Source organism: Dipodomys spectabilis, unplaced genomic scaffold, assembly GCF_019054845.1.
Source record: "Dipodomys spectabilis isolate Male_0828 unplaced genomic scaffold, ASM1905484v1 ptg000424l, whole genome shotgun sequence".
Lineage (NCBI taxonomy): Eukaryota > Metazoa > Chordata > Mammalia > Rodentia > Heteromyidae > Dipodomys > Dipodomys spectabilis.
In genome coordinates, this window is record NW_024871101.1 from 267,939 (window position 1) to 290,404 (window position 22,466).

A 22,466-nucleotide genomic window follows, 5' to 3' on the forward strand; every position below is an offset into this window, starting at 1 on the left:
ATAAGCTAGTATTAGACAGAAAGAAACTACACATAACCTCAAGTTAAAATGTCTCTTGAATAGAAATACTGATTCATAACTGAATCAACCCTAGTGATCTAATAATTAAATAATTCAATTAATTCTGTTAGAAGGCTCATCTCTAGCGTCTGGCTTAAATTTCTTTCTTTCTCTTGGTTGGTTGTGGGGCTTGAACTCAGGGCCTGGTGCTGTCCCTGAGCTCTCCAGCTCAAAGCCTAGCGCTCTGCCACTTGAGCCAGTGTCACTTGCAGTTTTCTGGGGATTAACTGGAGATAGAGTCTCACGGACTTTCCTGCCCAGGCTGGCTTCAAATTGCAATACTCAGATCTCAGCCTCCTGAGTAGCTGGGATTACATGCATGACCAAATGGCATTGGCTGAGATTTCTTTATTTTTGAAATTTGTATTTTAAAATGAGTAAGTTCATCGAGTGCCATTGACTCATGCCTATAGTACTAGCTACACAGGAGGCTGAGATCTAAGGATTGTTTCCAAGCCAGCCCAGGCAAAAAAGCCCATGAGACACTCATCTCCTAACCATTAAAAATGCTAGAAGTAGAGCTGTGGTTCCAGTGGTAGAGTGTTAGTAGCCTTGAATAAAAGAAGCTCAGGGACAGTGCCCAGGCCCTGAGTTTAACCCCAGGACTGGCAAAAAAAAAAAGAAAGAAAAAAGAAATGCAAATCAAAACAACATTGATATTCCAACTCATCCCAGTTAGCATGGCCATTATCAAGAAAACTAATAACAGATGCTGGAGGGAATGTGGCAAAAAGGGAATGCTACTACACTGTTAGTGGGAATGTAAACTTGTTCAACCACTCTGGAAAGCAGTATGGAGGTTCCTAAAAAGTCTAAACATAGAGCTTCCCTATGACCCAGCAGTCCCACTCCTGGACATTTACCCAAATGACTACAAACCAGCCTGCACTGATGCCACCAGCACAACCATATTCAATGCAGCATTATATATAACATAGCTAAGATATGGAATCAACCTAGATGCCCCCCAGTGGATGAATGGATCAAGAAATGTGATATATATATATATAGATAGATATAGATATAGCTAGATATAATATGCTTCCACCAGAAAGAATGATGTTGCCCCATTCGTAAGAAAATGGAAAGATCTGGAAAAATTTACATTAAGCGAAGTAAGCTAGACCCAAAGAAACATAGGTTACATCGTTTCCCTCATTTGTCATAACTAGAATACATCTATAAATTTACAAGTTAATCCAATGGATAGGAGACAAATAATTACACTTGGACATGATTAATTAAACAGCACTCTAAGCATCACACAGTGAGAAGAAAAGAGGATATTCTTTTTTTACTTTTTATTTTTTAATTTTTTTTGTCAGTCATGGGTCTTGAACTCCGGGCCTGGGTGCTGTCCCTCAGCTCTTCAGCTCAAGGTGAGCGCTCTACCACTTGAGCCACAGTGCCACTTCTGGTTTTCTGGTGGTTTATTGGAGATAAAGAGTCTCATGGACTTTCCTGCCTGGGCTGGCTCTGAGCAGAGATCCTAAGATCTCAGCCTCCTAAGTAGCTAGGATTACAGGCATGAGCCACAGGCGCCTAGCTTCTTTTTTATTTTTTGGCAGAGCCTGGGCTTGAACTCTGGCTGTGGACTTTGTCCCTGAGCTCCTTTTTGCTCAAGGCTACTGCTCTTCCACTAGAGCCACAGGGCCACTTGCTGCTTTTAATGAGTAGTTTATTGAATACTCTTATCTCCAATTAACCACCAGAAAACCAGAGTGACACAGTGGCTTAAAAGACTAGAGCACTAAGCCTTGAGCTGACGAGCTCAGGAACAGGGCCTAGGCCCTGGGTTCAAGCCCCATGACTGACAAAAAAAAAAAAGCTAAGAGATAGTGTACCCAGGCCCTGAATTCAAGCCTCATTACTAGCACGCGTGCGCGCACATGCACATGCACACGCGCGCACGCACACAATTCCTTAGCCAGGTGCTAGTGGCTCACACTTACTAATCCTAGCTACTCAGGAAGCTCAGTTCTGAGGATTGTGGTTCAAAGCCAGCTGGGACAGGAAAGACTATAAGAGTCTCATAGATCCAGAAATGGAGCTGTGGCTCAAGTGGTAGAGCACCAGGCTTGAGCACAAAAACAGGAGAATACCCAGGCCCTGTGTCTAACACCCAGAACTGATACACACAAAAAAATATTCCTTCTTCAAGGAGATATATAGTACACAGAAAAAAAACTGTGTAGGATATGGTATAATATGTTCTAATCACTATGGTACAGATTTGTAGATTGAAATAGGTTACATCAGAATAAATTTACAAATAAACATATTGTCCTCAGACAATATATATACCAATGGCCGATCATACTCTAAATGATTTAAAAATGTTATAGCTGACATATCTAAATTAAATTTTTTTCTGTAGAAGCCATAACTGCTTGATAGCAAAGCAAGAAAAGAAATACTATAAAGCTATATGAAATCTAATCACTGTATTTATAGGTAATCATTATGTAAATGGAAATAAGAATAATACCTGTATGGATAGCCATGATACTTAGATCTGAAAATAGACAGCATCCAACTGAAGAATAGCACAACAAGTCCAATGCCAGCTAAGCACATTACTGCAGAAAAGCAGAAAGACGGCAAAATGAGCAGTTGGAATAAACAACCAGGGCAAAAATATTAGTTTATACTTGTAAAGAGTAAAAGGGTTGCAATGTATTGATAACTTCCCAAAAGCTTTGCCCATTTAATATTCTAGAAAGTGTTTTTCCTTTAAATCAGCCCCATTACAACATAACAGCAACTCCATTTATATCCTTGAGTAATTCACCACCAGGAAATAATGTATTCCTTAAAAAGGATCACACCCAAGAATTTATTGTTAAAAATTATGGCTCCATGCCTATAATCCTCGCTACTCAGGAGGCTGAGATCTGAGTATTTTTTTTTAAGATTTTTAAAGCATTTTAAGGTATAAAGCCAGCCAGAGACTTTTTTTTTCTGGTCAGTCATGGGGCCTGAACTCTGGGCCTGGGCGCTGTCCCTCAGCTTTTCAGCTGTAGTCTAGCACTCTACCACTTGAGCCTCAGCCCCACTTCCAGCTTTTTCTGCTTATGTGGTGCTGAGGAATCAAACTGAGGGCCTCATGCATGCAAGGCAAGCACTCTACCACTGAGCCACCTTCCCAGTCCCCCCCCCCTTTTTTTTGCCAGTCCTCGGGCTTGAATTCAGGGCCTGGACACTGTCCCTGAGCTTCTTTTACTCAAGGCTAGCACTCTACCACTTGAGCCACAGAACCACTTCTGGCTTTTTCTGTTTATATGGTACTAAGGAATCGAAACCAGGGCTACATGCATTCTAAGCAAGTACTCTACCACTAAGCCACCTAGCCCTCGTGAGACTCTTTCCTTCCAATTAACCACCAAAAAGCCAGATGTGGAGCTGGCTGAAGTGATAGAGCTCTAGCCTTGAGCAAAAATTCTCAGAGACAGTGCCCAGGACCTGAGTTCAAACCCCAAGACTGGCACAAAACAAAACACCCAAAAACTGTCTTATTAACAAAATCACCAGTTCCCAAACTTCATTTAAGATCTTAACAGTTGTCTTAGAAGGATGGGTACAGTAGCTCAGGTCTATAATTCCAGCTACTAACAAGAGTGAAATAGCATGCTTATTCTATAACTAAGGGGGAAAATGGGCAGCTATTACTTTTTTTTCCTGTAGTAAAGGCAGAACTGTTTTCATTGTTTACTATTATCATCATCATTATGTTATCATAAGGTAATGACTTACACTTTCTCTTCCCAATATCCATGTCAGAGGTAGCAGCTTCACATAAAAGCACCATCCCTAAAGTAACCCCACCATCTTGGAAAACATGTTTAAGGAGAAATTCACATAGACACAAAGCATACACCAACTTTAGTATTCCATTTCTCCTGAAGATAATTTAAATGAATTAATACTAGTCTTCAACACTTAGCTTCAAGAAAATTAACCCGGACTGGGAAGGTAGCTCAGTGGTAGAGCGCTTGCCTTGCATGCATGAGGCCCTGGGTTTTATTCCTCAGCACCACATAAGCAGAAAAAGCTGAAAGTGGCACTGTGGCTCAAGTGGTAGAGCACTGGCCTTGAGCTGAAGAGCTGAGGACAGTGCCCAGGCCCAGAGCTCAGGCCCCACAACCAGCAAAAAAAAAAAAGAAAGAAAGAAAGAAAGAAAACTAACCCGTACTAGTAATCTATACAGTTTGGAAATTATGTAGTACAAATACATAAAAATTGGGCTGGGAAGGTGGCTCAGTGGTAGAGCATTTGCCTTGCACGCATGAGGCCCTGGGTTCAATTCCTCAGCACCACATAAGCAAAAAGAAAAAAAAGCCAGTAGTGGCGCTGTGGCTCAAGTGGTAGAGTGCTAGCCTTGAGCTGAAGAGCTAAGGGACAGGGCCCAGGCCCAGAGTTCAGGCACCACAACCGGACCCAAAAAAAAATACATAAAAATTAAGACTAGAAGATGACTTCATTTGGACAAAGGAGAACTGATACTTTAGTCTGACATCTCACCATAGGTTGACAGATAAAAGACAAGGATTTTGGTAATCAGAATTTGAAATCACATTCAATTGTTGCCCTAACCTCATACACATTAAATAGCCATTTTCAGCATTTTAACCCCCTCCCAAAAGTACACTGGAAAAAGAAACACCAATTAGAATAACTCACTTGTATTAGGAAAGAAATGTCTCAAATTTTTCTCCACAATTGTAACAACTAACTTTTCAAGCACAAATTACTACTAAGCTACTTAATTTTGCCTTATTCTAACACCAAAAAAACCCTTACTTTTATTGAGCTTAGTAATGGGAGCTTTGTGAAAATAGAATGCAGCTACCTATTTGCATGGTTGGATGTTAAAAATAAGGAGCATCAAGTTCCAAATAAATACATTATTTTCTAGCAGAAATAAGAAATTCACCCTGCAATTTAGCAACACGAACAGCAGCAAAAACATCCTCAAATTAATTATGCATACATGCATGCGCCCTGTGTACCACAGCATGCGGGTAGTATAATTAAGAGAAAGACAAAACTAGGTGTTCAGAAGAAGCCCTGAATACATAATTTGCTCTACAACCTCATGATTCATCCTGGTTGTTACCATGTTCCACTCTCTTCAATAGGCTCTTGTTAGGAATGAGGCCTATTCAGCATGGCTTTTCAGTTGCTCAGCCAAGTCTTTTCTCCAGCGATTTTCTTTTCCTTACTGAGGTTCTTTGTGTCCTGATTAGAGCAAAGGTGGATCATTTCTGCCGGTTTTCTTTACCAGGATCTCAGATTCATGATTAAGACTTCTATTTTGGAAACTGCTTGTCTTCGGATCATGGACTATATGCATGTATTTTTGTTGGTATATTTGTTTCTGCCAGTACCGGGGCTTGAACTCAGGGCCTCGTGATCTTGCTCATATCTGGTACTCTACCACTTGAGCTGTGCCTCCAGCTGCTATATTGGAGACAGAGTTTCATGTACTTTTCTGCTCAGACTGGCTTTCAACTGCATTCCTCTAGGTTTTAGCCTCTTGAGCTAGGATTACAAGCTTGAGCCACTAGTGCCTGGTAACACCTGCATTGTTAATTAACTATTGCTTTCTTACTATGCAGTAAAGAAAACTGTTCTCTAAAATCATAAATCGTTTGAAATTACATCAGTAAGCACAAAACATTCTACCTTTCTGCATTTTTATTTTCCTGGAGGATTTAAGCCCCTCAATTTACAAGTGTAATTTCTGTGTGTGGGGGGGGTGTGTTGGTTGTGGGGCTTACACTCAGGGCCTGAGCACTGTCCCTGAGCCTCATTGTGTTCAAGGCTAGCACTCTACTACTTGAGCCACAGTGCCATTTCCAGTTTTTGAGTGATTAATTGAGCCTCACTTTTCTGCCCAGGCTAGCTTTCAACAGCGATCCTCTGATCTCAGATTCCTGAGTAGCTAGGATTACAGGAATGAGCCACTGGCACCCGGCTACAAGCGTAATTTCTAAGGAGCCTAAATTACAAACAACACAAATCTCAAACTTTATTAAGACAAAATCTAAATTATCTTAAGTTTTTCATTTGCTAAGGACCTTTGGGTCCACTTATAATGGTCTAGATCAGAATTTTTTTTTTGTCAGTCATGGGGCCTGAACTCTGTCCCTCAGCTCTTCAGCTCAAGGCTAGCGCTCTACCACTTGATCCAAAGCACCACTTACGGCTTTTTCTGCTAATGTGGTGCTGAGGAATCGAACCCAGAGCCTCTTATATGCAAGGCAAGCGCTCTACCACTGAGCCACCTTCCCAGCCCTAAGAAATTTTATGTTACTTTATTTTATACCAAGCTCTATCTCCAGCCCCTGAAGCACTGTTTTAGTAGCTTAAACACGATACTAGGGCCTAAGGATGAAGTGGTAGGACACTCATATACAATACTCTGGATTTGATCTGTAGCACTGCAAAGAACAAACATAATAGAAAGAACAAAAGAAGCCAGGCATAGTGGTGCAGGTCCATAATTCCAGCATTCTGGAGGTAAGGCTGAAACAGTAAGATTATGAGGGGCTGGGAAGGTGGCTCAGTGGTAGAACGCTTGCCTTGCATGCCTGAGGCCCTGGGTTCGATTCCCAGCACCACATAAGCAAAAAGAAAAAAGCCAGAAGTGGCGCTGTGGCTCAAGTGGTAGAGCGCTAGCCTTAAGCTGAAGAGCTGAGGGACAGCGCCCAGGCCCAGAGTTCAGGCCCCATGACCGGACCCAAAAAAAAAAAAAACAAAACAGTAAGATTATGAGCTCCAGCTCATCCCGGGCTATATACAACTTTGTTTAAAAAGCAAAACTCCCAGCCAGGCACCAGTGGCTCATGCTATGCTGGAGGCTGAGATCTGAGAATCATGGTTCAAAGCCAGCCAGGGGGCCGGGCGCCAGTGGCTCACGCCTGTGATCCTAGCTGCTCAGGAGACTGAGATCTAAGGATCGCGGTTCAAAGGCAGCTCAGGCAGTAAAGTCTGTGAGACTCATCTCCAATAAACCACTAGAAAACCAGAAGTGGCGTTGTGGCTCAAGCGGTAGAGCACTCGCTTTGAGCTGAAGAGCACAAGGACAGTGCCCAGGCCCAGAGTTCAAGCCCCTTGACCGACAAAAAAAAATTTAAAAAAGCCAGCCAGGGCAGGAAAGTCCGTTAAGACTCTCATCTCCAATAAACCACCAGAAACCACCAGAAAACTGGAAGTGGATCTATGGCTTAAGTGGTAGAGCACTTATCTCGAGCTGAAGAGCTGAGGAACAGCACCCAGGCCCAGAGTTCAAGCCCCATGACTGACACAAAAAAGCAAACATCCCAAACAAAAACCACACAACAAAAATCCCCAAAAACTAACCTTCATTTATATTTTACCTCACCTCCACTCTTTTTCCAAATCCTTACCACCAGGCTTATCTTTTCTTCATACGACATAAAGGGCTAGGAATGTGGCTTAGTGGTAGAGTGCTTGCTTAGTATGCAGGAAGCCCTGAGTTCGATTCCTCAGTACCACATAAGCAGAAAAGCCAGAAGTGGCACTGTGGCTCAAGTGGTAGAGTGCTAGCTTTGAGCAAAAGAAGCTCAGGGACAGTGCCCAGGCCCTGAGTGCAAAACCCAAGACTGGGGAAAAAAAAAAGAAGATATCGATACTTCTGATGTGTAATAATGAAGTGACAAACCTACGTTTATCAAACTTTAGGTTTGTCCTTGGTGATCTTTAGCTTAGTGGGCTAAGATGGAGGACCCAAGAACCATGATTTCCAAAGGATATTATGGATTTGCATTAGGAAAGCAGTACCAACCAAATGCTGTGCAGTGGATACTACCTTGTGAGAAAAATAGGTGTTAAAATGGACCTACAAAGACTTCGTATAAAAGGATACTGAAGAGAAGAACAATGTGTGTTTCAGCTACAAATTGGGCTTGGCTGCTTCCATGGATATAATTCTGGGGAGAGAAGACAAAATGAAACCTTTAAATATACATTAAATTCCAATCTTCTGCTGATCATGGTGGCACAGGCCAGTAATCAACCAAGGAAGATGAGGCAGGAGGATCACAAGTTCAAGACCAGCTTGGGCTATACTTAAAAACCATTCTGGCCAGGTTCCAGTAGCTCATGCCTGTAATCCTAGCTACTCAGGAGGCTGAGATTTGAGGATCGTAGTTCAAAGCCAGCAGGGGCAGGAAAGGCCATGAGACTCTTATCTCCAATAAAAACCACCAGAAAATCGGAAGTGGTGTTGTGGCTCAAGTTGTAGAGTGCTAGCCTTGAGCTCAAGGACAGTGCCCAGGCCCAGAGTTCAAGCCCCATGATCAACATAACATAACAAACAAAACTCCTCTATAGATCCTTTCTATGGTGGCACTGGGTCCTATAGAGCAATTTTTTTTTTTTTTGGGGTCCGGTCGTGGGGCTTGAACTCTGGGTCTGGGTGCTGTCCCTCAGCTCTTCAGCTCAAGGCTAGCACTCTACCACTTGAGCCACAGCGCCACTTCTGGCTTTTTTTTCTTTTTGCTTATGTGGTGTTGAGGAATCGAACCCAGCACCTCATGCATGCAAGGCAAGAGCTCTACCACTGAGCCACCTTCCCAGCCTCCTAGGGCAATATTCTTTAGGTTAATTTTGGTACATCCTGAAAAACAATCCCAGATTTCCTTACCACATGTCCTGTATGGGGATTCTTATGAGCATATGGCGGTCCTCTAATATGATTCCACATCTGACCAGATGTCATGGCAAGCACAAAACACTAGAAAACAAAAACCAAATATTCATGGTCCTTCAGGCCCTGTCTCCATTATATTAACAGATATATAGAAAGGTGTGACTGTTTAGGTAACTTTTTCAGATTAATGATGATCATAATTTAGCAATACTTCAAAAAAGGGTAAACACTATTTTAAAAAAGTAGTATAACTAAGCTGACAAGTTTTAAAATTAAATACTGAAAAGCACTGCATTTTGGTACTAGGGCTTGAACTAAGGGTAAGGGCATTGTCCGTGAGATTTTGTGCTCAAGGCTAATGCTCTTAACCACCTGAGGCACAGCTCACTTCCGGGTTTTGGGTTTTTGGTGGTTAAATGGAGATAAGAGTCTCACAAATTTTCCTGCCCAAGTTGGCTTTTCACTAGGATACTCAGATCTCAGCCACCTGAGTAGCTAAGATCACAGGCGTGCACTATGTTGAAAATGAATTATACAACTTGTGGGTGGGGAGGGGAGGCAAATAGTGGGAGGGAGCTAGGAAAGGGGTGACAATGTCCAATCAGGAAAGTCTATGAGAATCTTATCTCCAATTGAACACACACACACACACACACACAAGCCAGATGTGGAGCTGTGTCTTAAGTGGTAGGGTGCCAGCCTTGATCAAAGAAAGGAACAGCACTCAGGTCCTGAGTTCAGGCCCCTGACTGGTATGCACACTCACGCGCACTTGTGTGCGTGCTCGCATGCTCGCGTGCTCTCTCTCTCTCCCCTTCTCCCTTCCTCCCCCCCCCCCCCCACGGACACATGTACACACGTGCGAGCACACTCAGAGCAGATATTATCAGTTCTGGGAAGCTTTGGTTATCCTAATGAGATAGTGGAGGAAATGAACTGACAATAAGGTAGAAAAATATGCCAAAATCCATTCCCTCAGATTAGAAATAAAATGCTATTCCTCATGCAAATGAAAATTTACCTAAAAACAAACAAAAAAGCCGGAAGTGGCGCTGTGGCTCAAGTGGTAGAGTGCTAGCCTTGAGCTGAAGAGCTGAGGGACAGCGCCCAGGCCCAGAGTTCAGGCCCACGACCGGACACCCACCCCCCAAAAAAAATTACCTAAAAACACAGCATCAGTTTGGTCGTGGGGCTTGAACCCTGGGCTTGGGCGCTGTCCTGCACTCTTCAGCTCAAGGCGAACGCTCTACCACTTGACCCACAGTGCCACTTCCGGTTTTCTAGTGGTTTATTGGAGATAAGAGTCTCATGGACTTTCTTGCCTGGGCTGACTTTGAACCATGATCCTCAGATCTCAGCCTCCTCAGTAGCTAGGATTACAGGCGTGAGCCACCAGCGTCCGGCTCACAGGATCAGGATCGGCTCTATGCAATTAATTTTTCTTCTAAAATTCACTCACCAAAGCTGCAAAGGCCCATCCAGTTTTATTAAAGAGAAATTCCATATTGCTTCTTCGAAGATACACAAGGCCACCAATAACAGCCAAAAGCAATCCCAACATAAGAGGTCCAGCGTAATTGGGAGGTCTAATTACTCTAATCTAATAGAAAGGAGAGAAAATATTTTAAAGTATAAAATTTATTTCCTAAATAAATAATAAGGAAATAGAAAGCAATCATAAGGGAATGAAAGCAAGCAGAGTTCTTTTCAGGAAAAATACATTTTTTTTCCCCAACCTTATTCCAATCCAAGCAGTCTATATCCTAAAATGGGAAGAAATACATCTAATATTCAGGTGACTCAAATTCTAACAACTTTTAGATAAAGAAGGGTTTTCCAAAGACAGGTAGACTTCAGTTGAGGAGAGTAGTTTCCAGGCTGGGCTCAATAGGGCAGCCCAGGATGCTTTGTAATCTCCCTCCATCAGGAGAAATCTGTTAACTGCCAAACTACTACTACCTGAGTGATTTGAGACAAGTCCAATTATGGCCTCCCAGAATGGTTCAAGGAGGGCAATGGAAATAACTTCTACAAAGTAGGGAGACTTACGTTGACATCAGTTCTGTCTGCAATCCACCGGGCAATCTGCTCAGCCGAAAACCCTCGCACCTGCAACTCATAGGTATCACCACGTTTGGGTTTTCCTTTTGCAGGAAAGTTGATGAACGTTGGAGCTGAATTCATATTTAGCTGAATAAAGCATAACCCATGGAAATATTATCAGGAAAATAATCTTTTTTTTTTTTTTACTGGTCTTGGGGATTGAACTCAGGAGCTCAGGTACTAATACTAGCATTCTACCACTTGAGCCACCGCCCCATTTCTGGCTCTTTCTGATTTATGGGATACAAGAGTTTCATGAACTTTCCTGCTCAGGCTGACATGAGCCACATACCCAAAAAACCTTTTTTTGGGCCAGTCCTGGGGCCTGAACTCAGGGCCAGGGCACTGTCCCTGAGTTTCTTTAGCTCAAGGCTAGCACTCCACCATTGAGCCACAGAGCCACTTCCAGTGTTTTCTGTTTATGAGGTACTGAGGAATCGGACCCAGGGCTTCACGCATGCTAGGCAAGCACTCTACCACTAAGCCACATTCCCATCCCTCAGTTAATCTTTTCTTTTTTTTGGTCCCAACCTGGGGTTTGAACTCAAAGCCTTGGTGCTGTATCTGAGCCTTTGTGCTCAAGGCTAGTGCTCTATTATCTAAGCCACAGCTCCACTTCTGGCTTTTTGGTGGTTTATTGGAGATAGTTTTACAGACTTTCCTGCCTGGGCTGGTTTTAAACTATGATCTTCAGATCTTAACCTCCTGAGTAGTTAGGATTACATGGATGAGCTACTGGTACCTGGCAAGAAAATAATCTTAATGGGGGGCTGGGAAGGTGGCTCAGTAGTAGAGCGCTTGCCTTGTATGCATGAGGCCCTGGGTTCGATTCCTTAGCACCACATAAGCAAAAAGAAAAAAACCAGAAGTGGCGCTGTGGCTCAAGTGGTAGAGCACTAGCGAGCACTAGCCTTAAGCTGAAGAGCTTTAGGGACAGCGCCCAGACCCAGAGTTCAGGCCCCATGACTGCACCCCCCCAAAAAAAAAAGAAAAGAAAGAAAATAATCTTAATGGCAAATAATATCCTGTTTTTGTTGTTGTTTTTTGGTGCCAGACATAAGGCTTGAACTCAGGGCCTGGGTGCTGTTCCCTGAGCTTTTTTGCTCAAGGTTAGCACTCTACCAACTTGAGCCATAGCTCTACTTCTAGTTTTTTGATGCATAACCAGAGATAATAATCTCATGGATTTTCCTGCTTGGGCAGGTTTTGAAACATAATCCTCAGATTTTAGCTTCCTGAGTAGCTAGGATTATAGGCATGAGCCATCAGTGCTGGCTGCAAATAATATCTTGGATTTTTTTTTTTAAAACAAAGACTAGGTTTTAGTAGGATAAATGATTTATCTAAGTCAACTTGTGACCCGGACTAATCCCTGATACTGACAAAACACCAAATTCTATCTCTGCAACCTCTATTTTACTGCACTAGAGCATGAGACTTAGGAAATGAGACCAGAATAATACTTGAAAATTGCAGTGAAAAGCAATACAATAATAGGGATTGCAGTAACAGTCAGATCTAAAAGGGTTTCCTAAGTTTCTACTGACCCCGATGTTAACTGGGGTAGGAAAGTCCATGAAACACTTATCTCCAATTATCCAGCAAAAAGCTGAAGTGGAGCAGTGGCTCAAGTGGCAGAGAGCTAGCTTTGAGCAAAAAAAACACAGGGACAGGGCCCAGGACCTGAGTTTAAGCCCAAGCACTAGCATGTACATGCAGGCACACACATGTATGCATGTACACACACCCCAATTTCTTTTTTTTTTGGGTCCGGTCGTGGGCCCTGAACTCTGGGCCTGGACGCTGTCCCTCAGCTCTTCAGCTCAAAGCTAGCGCTCTACCACTTGAGCCACAGTACCACTTCCAGATTTTTTCTTTTTGCTTATGTGGTGCTGAGGAATCGAACCCAGGGCCTCAGGCATGCAAGGCAAGCGCTTTACCATTGAGCCACATTCCCAGCCCCTCATGACCCAATTTCTATATTCTACTAGATCAGCATTTAATACTATTTATTGTATGCTGCTCCTGGGGCTTGAACTCTGGGCCTGCACTGTCCCTGAGCTTTTGTACTCAAGGGTAGTGTTCTACCACCATAGCCACATTTCTACTTCTAGTATTTTGGTGTTTAATTGGTCATAAGAGTCTCATGGACTTTCCTGCCTAGGCTGGCTTCAAATCATGGTCTTCAGAGCTCTGCATCCTGAGTAGCTAGCATTACAGGTGTGAGCCACAGGTACCCAGATGATTACTATATTTTATGGCTAGTGACATTTAGTTTTCAGTGTACCAACTCTAGATCTTACATGAGTAGCCCCACTTAATTTCCTACAGCTACTAAAAAAATCCACCTATTCCTACATCAGAGAATAAAGCAAATATCTTACCATTTGAAATACATCAGAACCTTCATCAAAATCCACCATGGCAAAAAATATCCTGTTGGTAAATGCATTGGAGTATCGCCAAGAGTTTGCCAGGATCTGGAATTCTTCATCAGCTTGCCTAAATGCAATTAAATTTGTGAAGAAAACATAACCAACTTTTCAAGTCAATCCTGTTAAGTCAGGGGTGGGTGGCTAGAACCTGTAATCCTAGCTCCTCAGAAGGCTGAGATCTAAGGATCACATTCAAAGCCAGCCCCGGCAGGAAAGTCTGAGAGATTCTTATCTCCAATAAACTATCAGAAAACAGGAAGTGGCGCTGTGGCTCACGTGGTAGAATGCTAGCCTTGACCTGAAGAGCTGAAGGACAGCACTCAGGCCCAGAGTTCAAGCCCCATGACTGGGGGAAAAAAAAAGAAAAGAAAAAGTTAAATACTTTGACTATACTCCTATCTCCAGTGAAAAAAACATTTAAGAAAAACTTAACAAAGCTGGGCACCGGTGGCTCACGCCTGTAATCCTAGCTACTGAGGAGGCTGAAATCTGAAGATCACGGTTCAAAGCCAGGTTCAAAGCCAGCCCAGGCAGGAAAGTCCTTGAAACTCTTTTTTTTTGTCGGTCGTGGGGCTTGAACTCTGGGCCTGGGCGCTGTCCCTCAGCTCTTCAGCTCAAGGCGAGCGCTCTACCACTTGAGCTACAGCGCCACTTCCGGTTTTCTGGTGGTTTATTGGAGATAGGAGTCTCACGGTCTCTCCTGCCCGGGCTGGCTTTGAACCGCGATCCTCAGATCTCAGCCTCCTGAGTAGCTAGGATTACAGGCGTGAGCCACCAGTGCCCGGCTCCTGAAACTCTTATTTCCAATAAACCACCAGAAAAACGGAAGTGGCGCTGTAGCTCAAGTGGTAGAGCGCTCGCCTTGAGCTGAAGAGTTGAGGGACAACGTTCAGGCCGAGTTCAAGCCCCACGACTGACCAAAAAGAAAAGAAAAGAAAAGAAAAATTTAACAAAGCTTGGAGTAGCATAATATCTATCTGAAACAAGGTCACCTGTTCTTGTTCCTTCTCATGATTCAGGCTGTTAGGATTTGTACAGCCTCCATTTTTTTTGTTGTTTTTTGACAGTCTTGAGGCTTAAATTCAGGGCCTGAGCACTGTCCCTCAGCTCTTCAGCTCAAGGCTAGCGCTCTACCATTTGAGCTACAGCGCCACTTCTGGCTTTTTCTGCTTATATGGTGCTGAGGAATTGAACCCAGGGCCTCATGCATGAGAGGGAAGCACTCTACTACTGAGCCACCTTCCCAGCCCAGCAATCAATTCTTAAGATCACTCAGAGAAAGTAAAATAAAATCAGTCAGCCATTCTTTGGTGAAAGCTTAAGTGAGATTAATATTCATCTCCAAGGTTTACAATTATTCCAAAGTAATATAAAGCAAAGAAACATCTCTCAATGATATGTCTTTGGCTTTAAAGTAAATTATTATCTTATGTTTTGTTTTATCTGTTTCCTTTATTTTTTTTAATTTATTTTTTGGTGCCGGTCCTGAGGTTTGAACTCAGGTTCTGGGCGCTGTCCCTGAGCTTTTGTGCTCAAGGTTGGCATTCTATGACTTGAACCAAAGCTCCACTTCCAGCTGTTTTGGTGCTTAATCAGAGATAAGACTCTCTAGAGATGGTGCAGCTCATGCCTACAATTTTAGTTACTAAACAGGCTGATCTGAGGATCTCAGTTCAAAGCCAGCCCCAGGAGCATCTGTGAGACTCTAAGCCACTTTCCAGAGACTCTAAGCCACTTTCCAGCCCTACATTAGTATTATTATTATTTTTCTCTTCCTCCTCCTCCTCTTTTTTTTTTTTTTTGGTCCAGTCGTGGGCCTGAACTCTGGGCCTGGACGCTGTCCCTCAGCTCTTCAGCTCAAGGCTAGCGCTCTACCACTTGAGCCACAGCGCCACTTCCGGCTTTTTTCTTTTTGCTTATGTGGTGCTGAGGAATGGAACTCAGGGCCTCAGGCATGCAAGGCAAGCGCTCTGCCACTGAGCCACCTTCCCAGCCCCTCCTCCTCCTCTTTTTTTTTTGTGGGTTGTGGGGCTTGAACTCTGGGCCTGGGGCCTGTCCCTCAGCTCTTTAGCTCAAGGCTAGTGCTCTACCACTTGAGCCACAGCGTCACTTCTTCCAGTTTTCTGAATGGTTTATTGGAGATAAGAGTCTCAAGGGACTTTTCCTGCCTGGGCTGGCTTTGAACCCTGATCCTCAGATCTCAGCCCCCTGTGTAGCTAGGATTACAGGCACGAGTCACCAGCGCTCCTGGCCCTACATTTCTTCTTGAACATTGTTACCCCCTCCCTCATTCTCTCCCACTTTTCTTCCCCACTCCCTACCTTTTAAAAGTATAATTTTAACAGTATCTAGATTGAATCCTCAATGTTCTCTTTTTCCTTTTTCTTTACATACTGGGACTTGAACTCGGGGTTTAGGTGCTGTCTCAGCTTTTTTGCTCAGGGCCACTTGAGTCATACCTCAAATTTTGGCTTTCTGGTTGTTAATTAGAGAGAAGAGTCTCATGGATTTTCCTGTTCAGGCTGGCTTTGAGCCATGATCCTCAGATCTGACTCCTGAATAGTTAGGATTACAGGGGTCACTTTTTTTTTTTTTTTTTGGTCATGGGGTCTGAACTCTGGGCCTGGGCGCTGTCCCTCAGTTCTTCAAGGCAAGCGCTCTACCATTAGAGCTACAGCACCACTTCCAGCTTTTTCTTCTTATGTGGTACCGAGGAATCGAACCCAGGGCCTCATGCATGCAAGGCAAGCACTCTACCACTGAGCCACCTTCCCAGCCCTGCCAGCACCTGTTTTTGTATTTGTGTGTGAGTTAAGGACTTCCTTCTTGCCAAACAGGTGCTCCCCCAAGCTTTTTGGCTTTCAAACTTAGAGTTTTATGCATGGTAGATAGGCATTCTACTGAGTTCCATTCCCAGTGAAAATTATTTTTGATTAATAACTCTATGTTTATATAAATATTTATAGACATAAGTATACCTTTATACATATTTATGATGTTTTGGGATATGTATATACATTGTAAAATGATTGATTTAAACTAATGCATTACCTCTCCATACTGTTTTGTGGTAAAGCATGTAAAATCTATTCTTAGTAAAATCAAAATGCGTGTTATTATCAACTATGCCCTTACAGTATATAATAGATCACTAAATTTCATTCATCTTATCTACACGAATCCATATACCTTTTGGTCAACATCTCCCCTTTCTCCACCTCTATCTCCAATTTGCTTTGTCTACTTTTTGGAATTGTAATAACACAGTAATATAATGTTGAAAGTACTTACAAATAATAAAGCACTATACCAACAGCATTGGCTCACTACATATAAGTTGGCACTGACTTAAGATAATTCTTTGTTTTTTTTAAGTAATTCGTATGATGGTGATATTTTTCATGCCCCCCAAGAATTGGTAACAGAACAGCTGGAGAAGTGTGGTGCTATAAACCTTCTAATTAAGGTATCCACATTAATTATTTATGTGCGCACTGCACTAAGTTGGTTCTCCTGGGACTGAAAAAAATGGTTAAAATGTTGTAGGGTATTGAATTTTAAAGCAGAGCAGCAAGAACATACTTGCAAACGACACACTGTCTATGGAGTTGTAGAGCGGTGAACATGACAATAACAGAGTAGTTTCTTGGGGGGGCTTTAACAAGACGGCGGAACTTGTCTCCATTCATTCGGATTACAGGTCTCTTATTGGTCCATTCCATCAGCTGACTAACCTTTTCAGATAACACCATCTAAAAAAAGACAAAGTAAGAACGTTAACATAGCCAGGCTCTGGTGGCTGACACCTGTAATCCTAGCTACTCGGAAGGCTGAGGTCTGAGGATCGTAGTTCAAGGTCAGCCCTGGGCAGGAAAGTCCATGAGACTTTTTTTTTTTTTGGGTCCGGTCGTGGGGCCTGAACTCTGGGCCTGAGCGCTGTCCCTCAGCTCTTCAGCTCAAGGCTAGCGCTCTACCACTTGAGCCACAGTGCCACGTCTGGCTTTTTTTCTTTTTGCTTATGTGGTGCTGAGGAATCAAACTCAGGGCCTCATGCATGCAAGGCAAGCGCTCTACCACTGAGCCACCTTCCCAGCCTGCCCTGAGACTTTTATCTTCAATTAAGCACCAGGAAACTGGAAGTGGTGCTGTGGCTCAAGTGGTAGAGTGCTAGCCTTGAGTTCAGGCCCAGAGTTCAAGCCCCACAACCAGCAAAAAAAAAAGAATGTTAATATACTCAATTTGGCATTTAAAGTTAAAACTAGGCACAGTAGACCATGCCTGTAATCCCAGCACTCATGTGGAGGAAGAAGGATCACGAATTCGAGGTTGACTTGTCTACATAGCAAGACCCTGTTTCCAAAAAAAGTAAAAAAAAAAAACAAAAAAAAAACAAAATAAGAAGTTAGGGCTGGGTGGGTGGGTGGGTGGGTGGCTCAGTGGTAGAGTGCTTGCCTTGCATGCATGAGGCCCTGGGTTCGATTCCTCAGCACCACATAAGCAGAAAAAGGCGGAAGAGGCTCTGTGGCTCATGTGGTAGAGCATTAGCCTTGAGCTGAAGAGCTGAGGGACAGCACCCAAGAGTTCAGGCCCACGACTGACCAAAAAACAAAACAAAACAACAAAAAAAAAACCCACCAGAAAACCAGAAATGTCTCTGTGACTAAAAGTGGTAGAGTACTAGTCTTGAGCAGAAAAAGCTCAGAGACAGTGCCCTGTCCGAGTTCAAGCCCCATGCCCCCCGCCAAAAAAAAGGCAGTTGGGACTGATAATCCACCCCACTTAATTTCTTTTGTGAGATGGGGGTCTAGCTATGCAGCCCAGAGTGGCCTCAATTTGTGATCTCCTGCCTTAGCCTCCCAAGTGCTGGAATTCCCAGCATGTGCCACCACATCCATTTTGTGTGTGTGTGTGTGTGCATGTGTACATGTGTGTGTGTGTAGAAGCTAATAATAGTGGTGCCTGAAATCAGGGCCTCCCATTATAGTTTGTTTTCTTTTTTACTCAAGGCTGGCACTCTACCACTTGAGCCACACGTCCACTTCTGTTCTTTTTGCTAGTTAGCGGAGGATAAGAGTCTCATGGGCTTTTCTTGTCCAGCTGGCTATGACCCTTGATCCTCAGATCTCAGCCTCCTGAGTAGCTAGGATTACAGGTTTGAGCCGCCAGCACCCAACGGAATTTTTTTTGCCAGTCCTGGGGCTTGAACTCAGGGCCTGGGCTCTATCCCTGAGCCTCTCTGTGTTCAAGGCTAGAGGTCTAACACTTGAGCCACAGCGCCACTTCCAGCTTTTTCTGTAGATATGGTACTGAGGAATCGAACCCAGGGCTTCATGCATGCTAGGAAAGCATTCTACCACTAAGGCACACTGCCAGCCCAGAAAAAATATTTTTAAACTATATTAAAAATGATTAATAGCTTACATGTTATGTACATATATACATATACAGACATGTATTAGTGGTACCCAGGTTTGAACTCAGAGCCTTTGAATTCAGAGTAGTTCTTGCTAGTCTGGTGCTCTGCCACTTGAGCCTTGCCTCCAGACTAGGTGTATACACATTCACATATACAGACATTTTTTGTGCCAGTACTGAAGGTTGAACTCAGGTCCTCTTGCTTTCACTTAGCTTTTTCTGCTCAAGGCTGGGTGGTCTACCACTTAAGCCAAAACTCCATTTCTGGCTTTTTGGTACTTCACTGGACATAAGAGTCTCATGGATTTTTCCTTCCCCAGCTGGCTTTGAAATTGCAATCTCCAGATCTCAACCCCATGAGTAGCTAGTATTATGGTTGGGAGCCACGTATAACACTGGTCTCCATGACAATCTTATCTCCAATTAACCAATAAACAGCCAGAAGTGGTTCAAATAGTAGAGTACCACTAGCCCTTAGAGAAAAAGCTAAACAAGAGCAAGAGGCCCTGAGGTCAAGCTCCAATGCTGGCAAAGGTACACATACACAAAAAAATAACTCAAGCTAGACTTGAGCAAAAAAGCTCAGTTGACAGCAGCAACCAGGTGCAGCGTTCAAGTCCCAGAACTAGCTAGAAAAAATCAATTCAATACTTTAAAAAAATCACATAGCAGCCGGGTGCTGGTGGCTCACACCTGTAATCCTAGCTACTCAGGAGGCTGAGATCTGAGGATCACAGTTCAAAGCCAGCCTGGGCAGGAACATCCGCGAGACTCTTATCTCCAATAAACTACTAGAAAACCAGAAGTGGGGGCTAGGAAGGTGGCTCAGTGATAGAGCGCTTGCCTTGCATGCCTGAGGCCCTGGGTTCCATTCCTTAGCACCACATAAGCAAAAACAAAAAAGCCGGAAGTGGCACTGTGGCTCACGTGGTAAAGCGCTAGCCTTGAGCTGAAGAGCTGAGGGACAGCGCCCAAGCCCAGAGTTCAGGCCCCACGACCGGACCCAAAAAAAAAAAAAAAAAACAACCAGAAGTGGCACTGTGGCTCAAGCGGTAGAGTGCTCGCCTTGAGCTGAAGAGTGCAAGGATAGCGTCCAAGCCCAGAGTTCAAGCCCCAGGACTGAAAGAAAAAAAAAATCACATAGCTAAACTAGAAAATGAGTAAAAAACAAAACAAAACAAAAAAACGTATGAGGGCTGGGAAGGTGGCTCAGTGCTAGTGTGTTTGCCTTGCATGCAGGAGGTCCTGGGTTCAATTCCTCAGCACCACATAATGAAAAAAACAGAAGTGGTGCTGTGGCTCAAGTGGTAGAGCGCTCGGCTTGAGCTGAAGAGCTCAGGGGCAGTGCCCAGGCCCAGAGTTCAGGCCCCAGGACTAGCAAAAAAGAAAAAGATGGCAAACATAGACAAAGGAAGATGTTCAATAAGTTAGACCCTGGGTTCAATCCCTACCAGCATAAGAAAATGTTCAACATCATTAAGAACACAGTAAGAGGGGCTGGGAAGGTGGCTCAGTGGTAGAGCGCTTGCCTTGCATGCATGAGGCCCTGGGTTCAATTCCTCAGCACCACATAAGCAAAAAGAAAAAAGCCGGAAGTGGCGCTGTGGCCCAAGTGGTAGAGCGCTAGCCTTGAGCTGATGAGTTGAGGGACAGCACCCAGGCCCAGAGTTCAGGCCCCACAACCGGACCCAAAAAAAAAAAAGAACACAGTAAGAGCCAGGGTGCCAGTGACTCATACGCCTGTAATCCTAGCTATAAGGAGGCTAAGATTTGAGAATCATGGTTTGAAGCCATCTGAGGCAGAAAAGTCCATGAGACTCTTATTTCCAATTAACCACTAAAAGAGCCAGAAGTAGTGGCTCAAGAGGTAGAGTATTAACCTTATGAAAAACAATCCAGCCTGAGAATATGGCTCAGTGGTAGAGTGCTTACCTAGCATGTATGAAGCCCTGGGTTTGATTCCTCAGTACCACATATACAGGGACAGTGCCCAGGCCTTGAGTTCAAGCCCCAAGACTGGCAAAAAAAAAAATCTAATGAGATATCACTGCTAGGCTGGGGATGTGGCTCAAGTGGTGGAGCACTTGCCTTGTAAGCACAAAGGCCTGAGTTTGAACCTTAGCACCATAAAAATAAAAAAGCAAGGAGAAATAGCAACATATGTTTGTTAATAAAGTGAAACTAGAATGACCTTAAAGAGGATGTGGAGAAACTGGGTCTCTTTAAGGTTGCACAGTGTCTTAAAAACTAAGGAACTAGGGCTGGGAAGGTGACTCAGTGGTAGAGTGCTAGCTTTGACCTGAAGAGCTGAGGGACAGTGCCCAGGCCCAGAGTTCAGGCCCCACGACCAACAACAAAAAAATGTAAAAGGAACTAAACACACACTTCTCATCCAGACCATCCAATGAAGGGAGCAAGAGACTGATCAATGGGAAGATGGGCTAAGGGGGAAGTGCTGACCAAGACTGCCTCAGGAAGCTCTGGAGTCACCTAGGCCTAGCCCACAGTTTCCTTTAATGAAGTAATTTCTCTATTCAATTCCATGCTTTGCCACTTAAAATAAAACAGCCTCAAGAGACTGTCACTTCTGCTTCAGGTCAGACAATGTTGGTTTTTTTTTTTTTTGGGGGGGGGGGGTCCAGTCGTGGGGCCTGAACTCTGGGCCTGGGCACTGTCCCTCAGCTCTTCAGCTCAAGGCTAGCACTCTACCACTTGAGCCACAGCGCTACTTCCCGCTTTTTTCTTATGTAGTGCTGAGGAATCGAACCCAGGGCCTCAGGCATGCAAGGCAAGCGCTCTACCAATGAGCCACCTTCCCAGCCCCACAATGTTGGTTCTTAGCTTCGAAATACATATTCTATATTTTAAAGCCATTATTAACCAGAAAATGGTGGCTCACGTGTGTAACTAGCTACTCAGGAGGCTGAGGACTGAGGATTATAGCTCAAGGCCAGTCCAGGCAGGAAAGTCCAGGAGATTTGTTGTTGTTGTTGTTATTTTTGCTGGTCCTGGGGCTTGAACTCAGGGCCTGGGCACTGTCCCTGAGCCTCTTTATGCTCAAGGCTAGCACTCTCACTATGAGCTTTTCCAGCTTTTTCTGAGTAATTTATTGGAGATAAGAGTCTCACGACTTTTCTGCCTGGGCTGGCTTCAAACTGTGATGCTCAGATCTCAACCTCCTGAGCAGCTAAGATTATAGGTGTGAGCTACTGTCTCCCAGCTCCAAAAGACTCTTATCACCAATTAAACACAAAACTCTGGAAGTGGAGCTGTGGATCAAGTGGTAGAGTGTTAGCTTTGAGCAAAAGAAGCTCAGGGGCCAGTGTTCAGGCCAACAGTCGAAGCTCCAGAACCAGGAAACAAAAACTAAAACAAGAAACTGGGAGAAAAAGAGGGAAGAGGTAACAACCAGGAAGGAGGGGAGAGTAGCAGGTAGGTAAGCCAGAGCAGCGGAGTGATGCATATAATCGAAGTACATTGTATCTATGAGTGGAAATGTGATAATGAAACCCTTTACTACATGCAATTAATATAAACAAAAATTCATGTTTTTAGTTTTCCTAATCATTTACCAGTCTTCAGATGTTACTAAAATGAAATTTCTGGCTAAGCAATACATTTCCAACTCCATCCATGAATTAAGAGTGAAACTGAACAGATACAGAAATATAATTGGACAGATAATTACTTCAGGAGACAGACAGTGAGCAGAGAAGAGCACTTTAAATCTGTAAATACCATGTGTTTCATTCCTGGATAGTCACTTCACTTCCTGG

The 22,466-nt window shown here is 43.7% G+C and overlaps 1 protein-coding gene across 1 annotated transcript in view; it reads right to left on the minus strand.

Moving 5' to 3' along the window:
* The window catches only part of Magt1 (magnesium transporter 1), a 28,815-nt gene that overhangs the window by 1,321 nt on the left and 5,028 nt on the right, over positions 1-22,466 (minus strand). The window contains exons 2-9 of the mRNA XM_042668251.1: positions 16,858-17,027; positions 13,225-13,342; positions 10,787-10,927; positions 10,197-10,337; positions 8,732-8,821; positions 7,952-8,015; positions 3,814-3,888; positions 2,549-2,639 (exon numbers count right to left, since the gene is read on the minus strand). Of these exons, the coding sequence (XP_042524185.1) occupies positions 2,549-2,639; positions 3,814-3,888; positions 7,952-8,015; positions 8,732-8,821; positions 10,197-10,337; positions 10,787-10,927; positions 13,225-13,342; positions 16,858-17,027 (890 nt within the window). The remainder of the gene's footprint in view (positions 1-2,548; positions 2,640-3,813; positions 3,889-7,951; positions 8,016-8,731; positions 8,822-10,196; positions 10,338-10,786; positions 10,928-13,224; positions 13,343-16,857; positions 17,028-22,466) is intronic.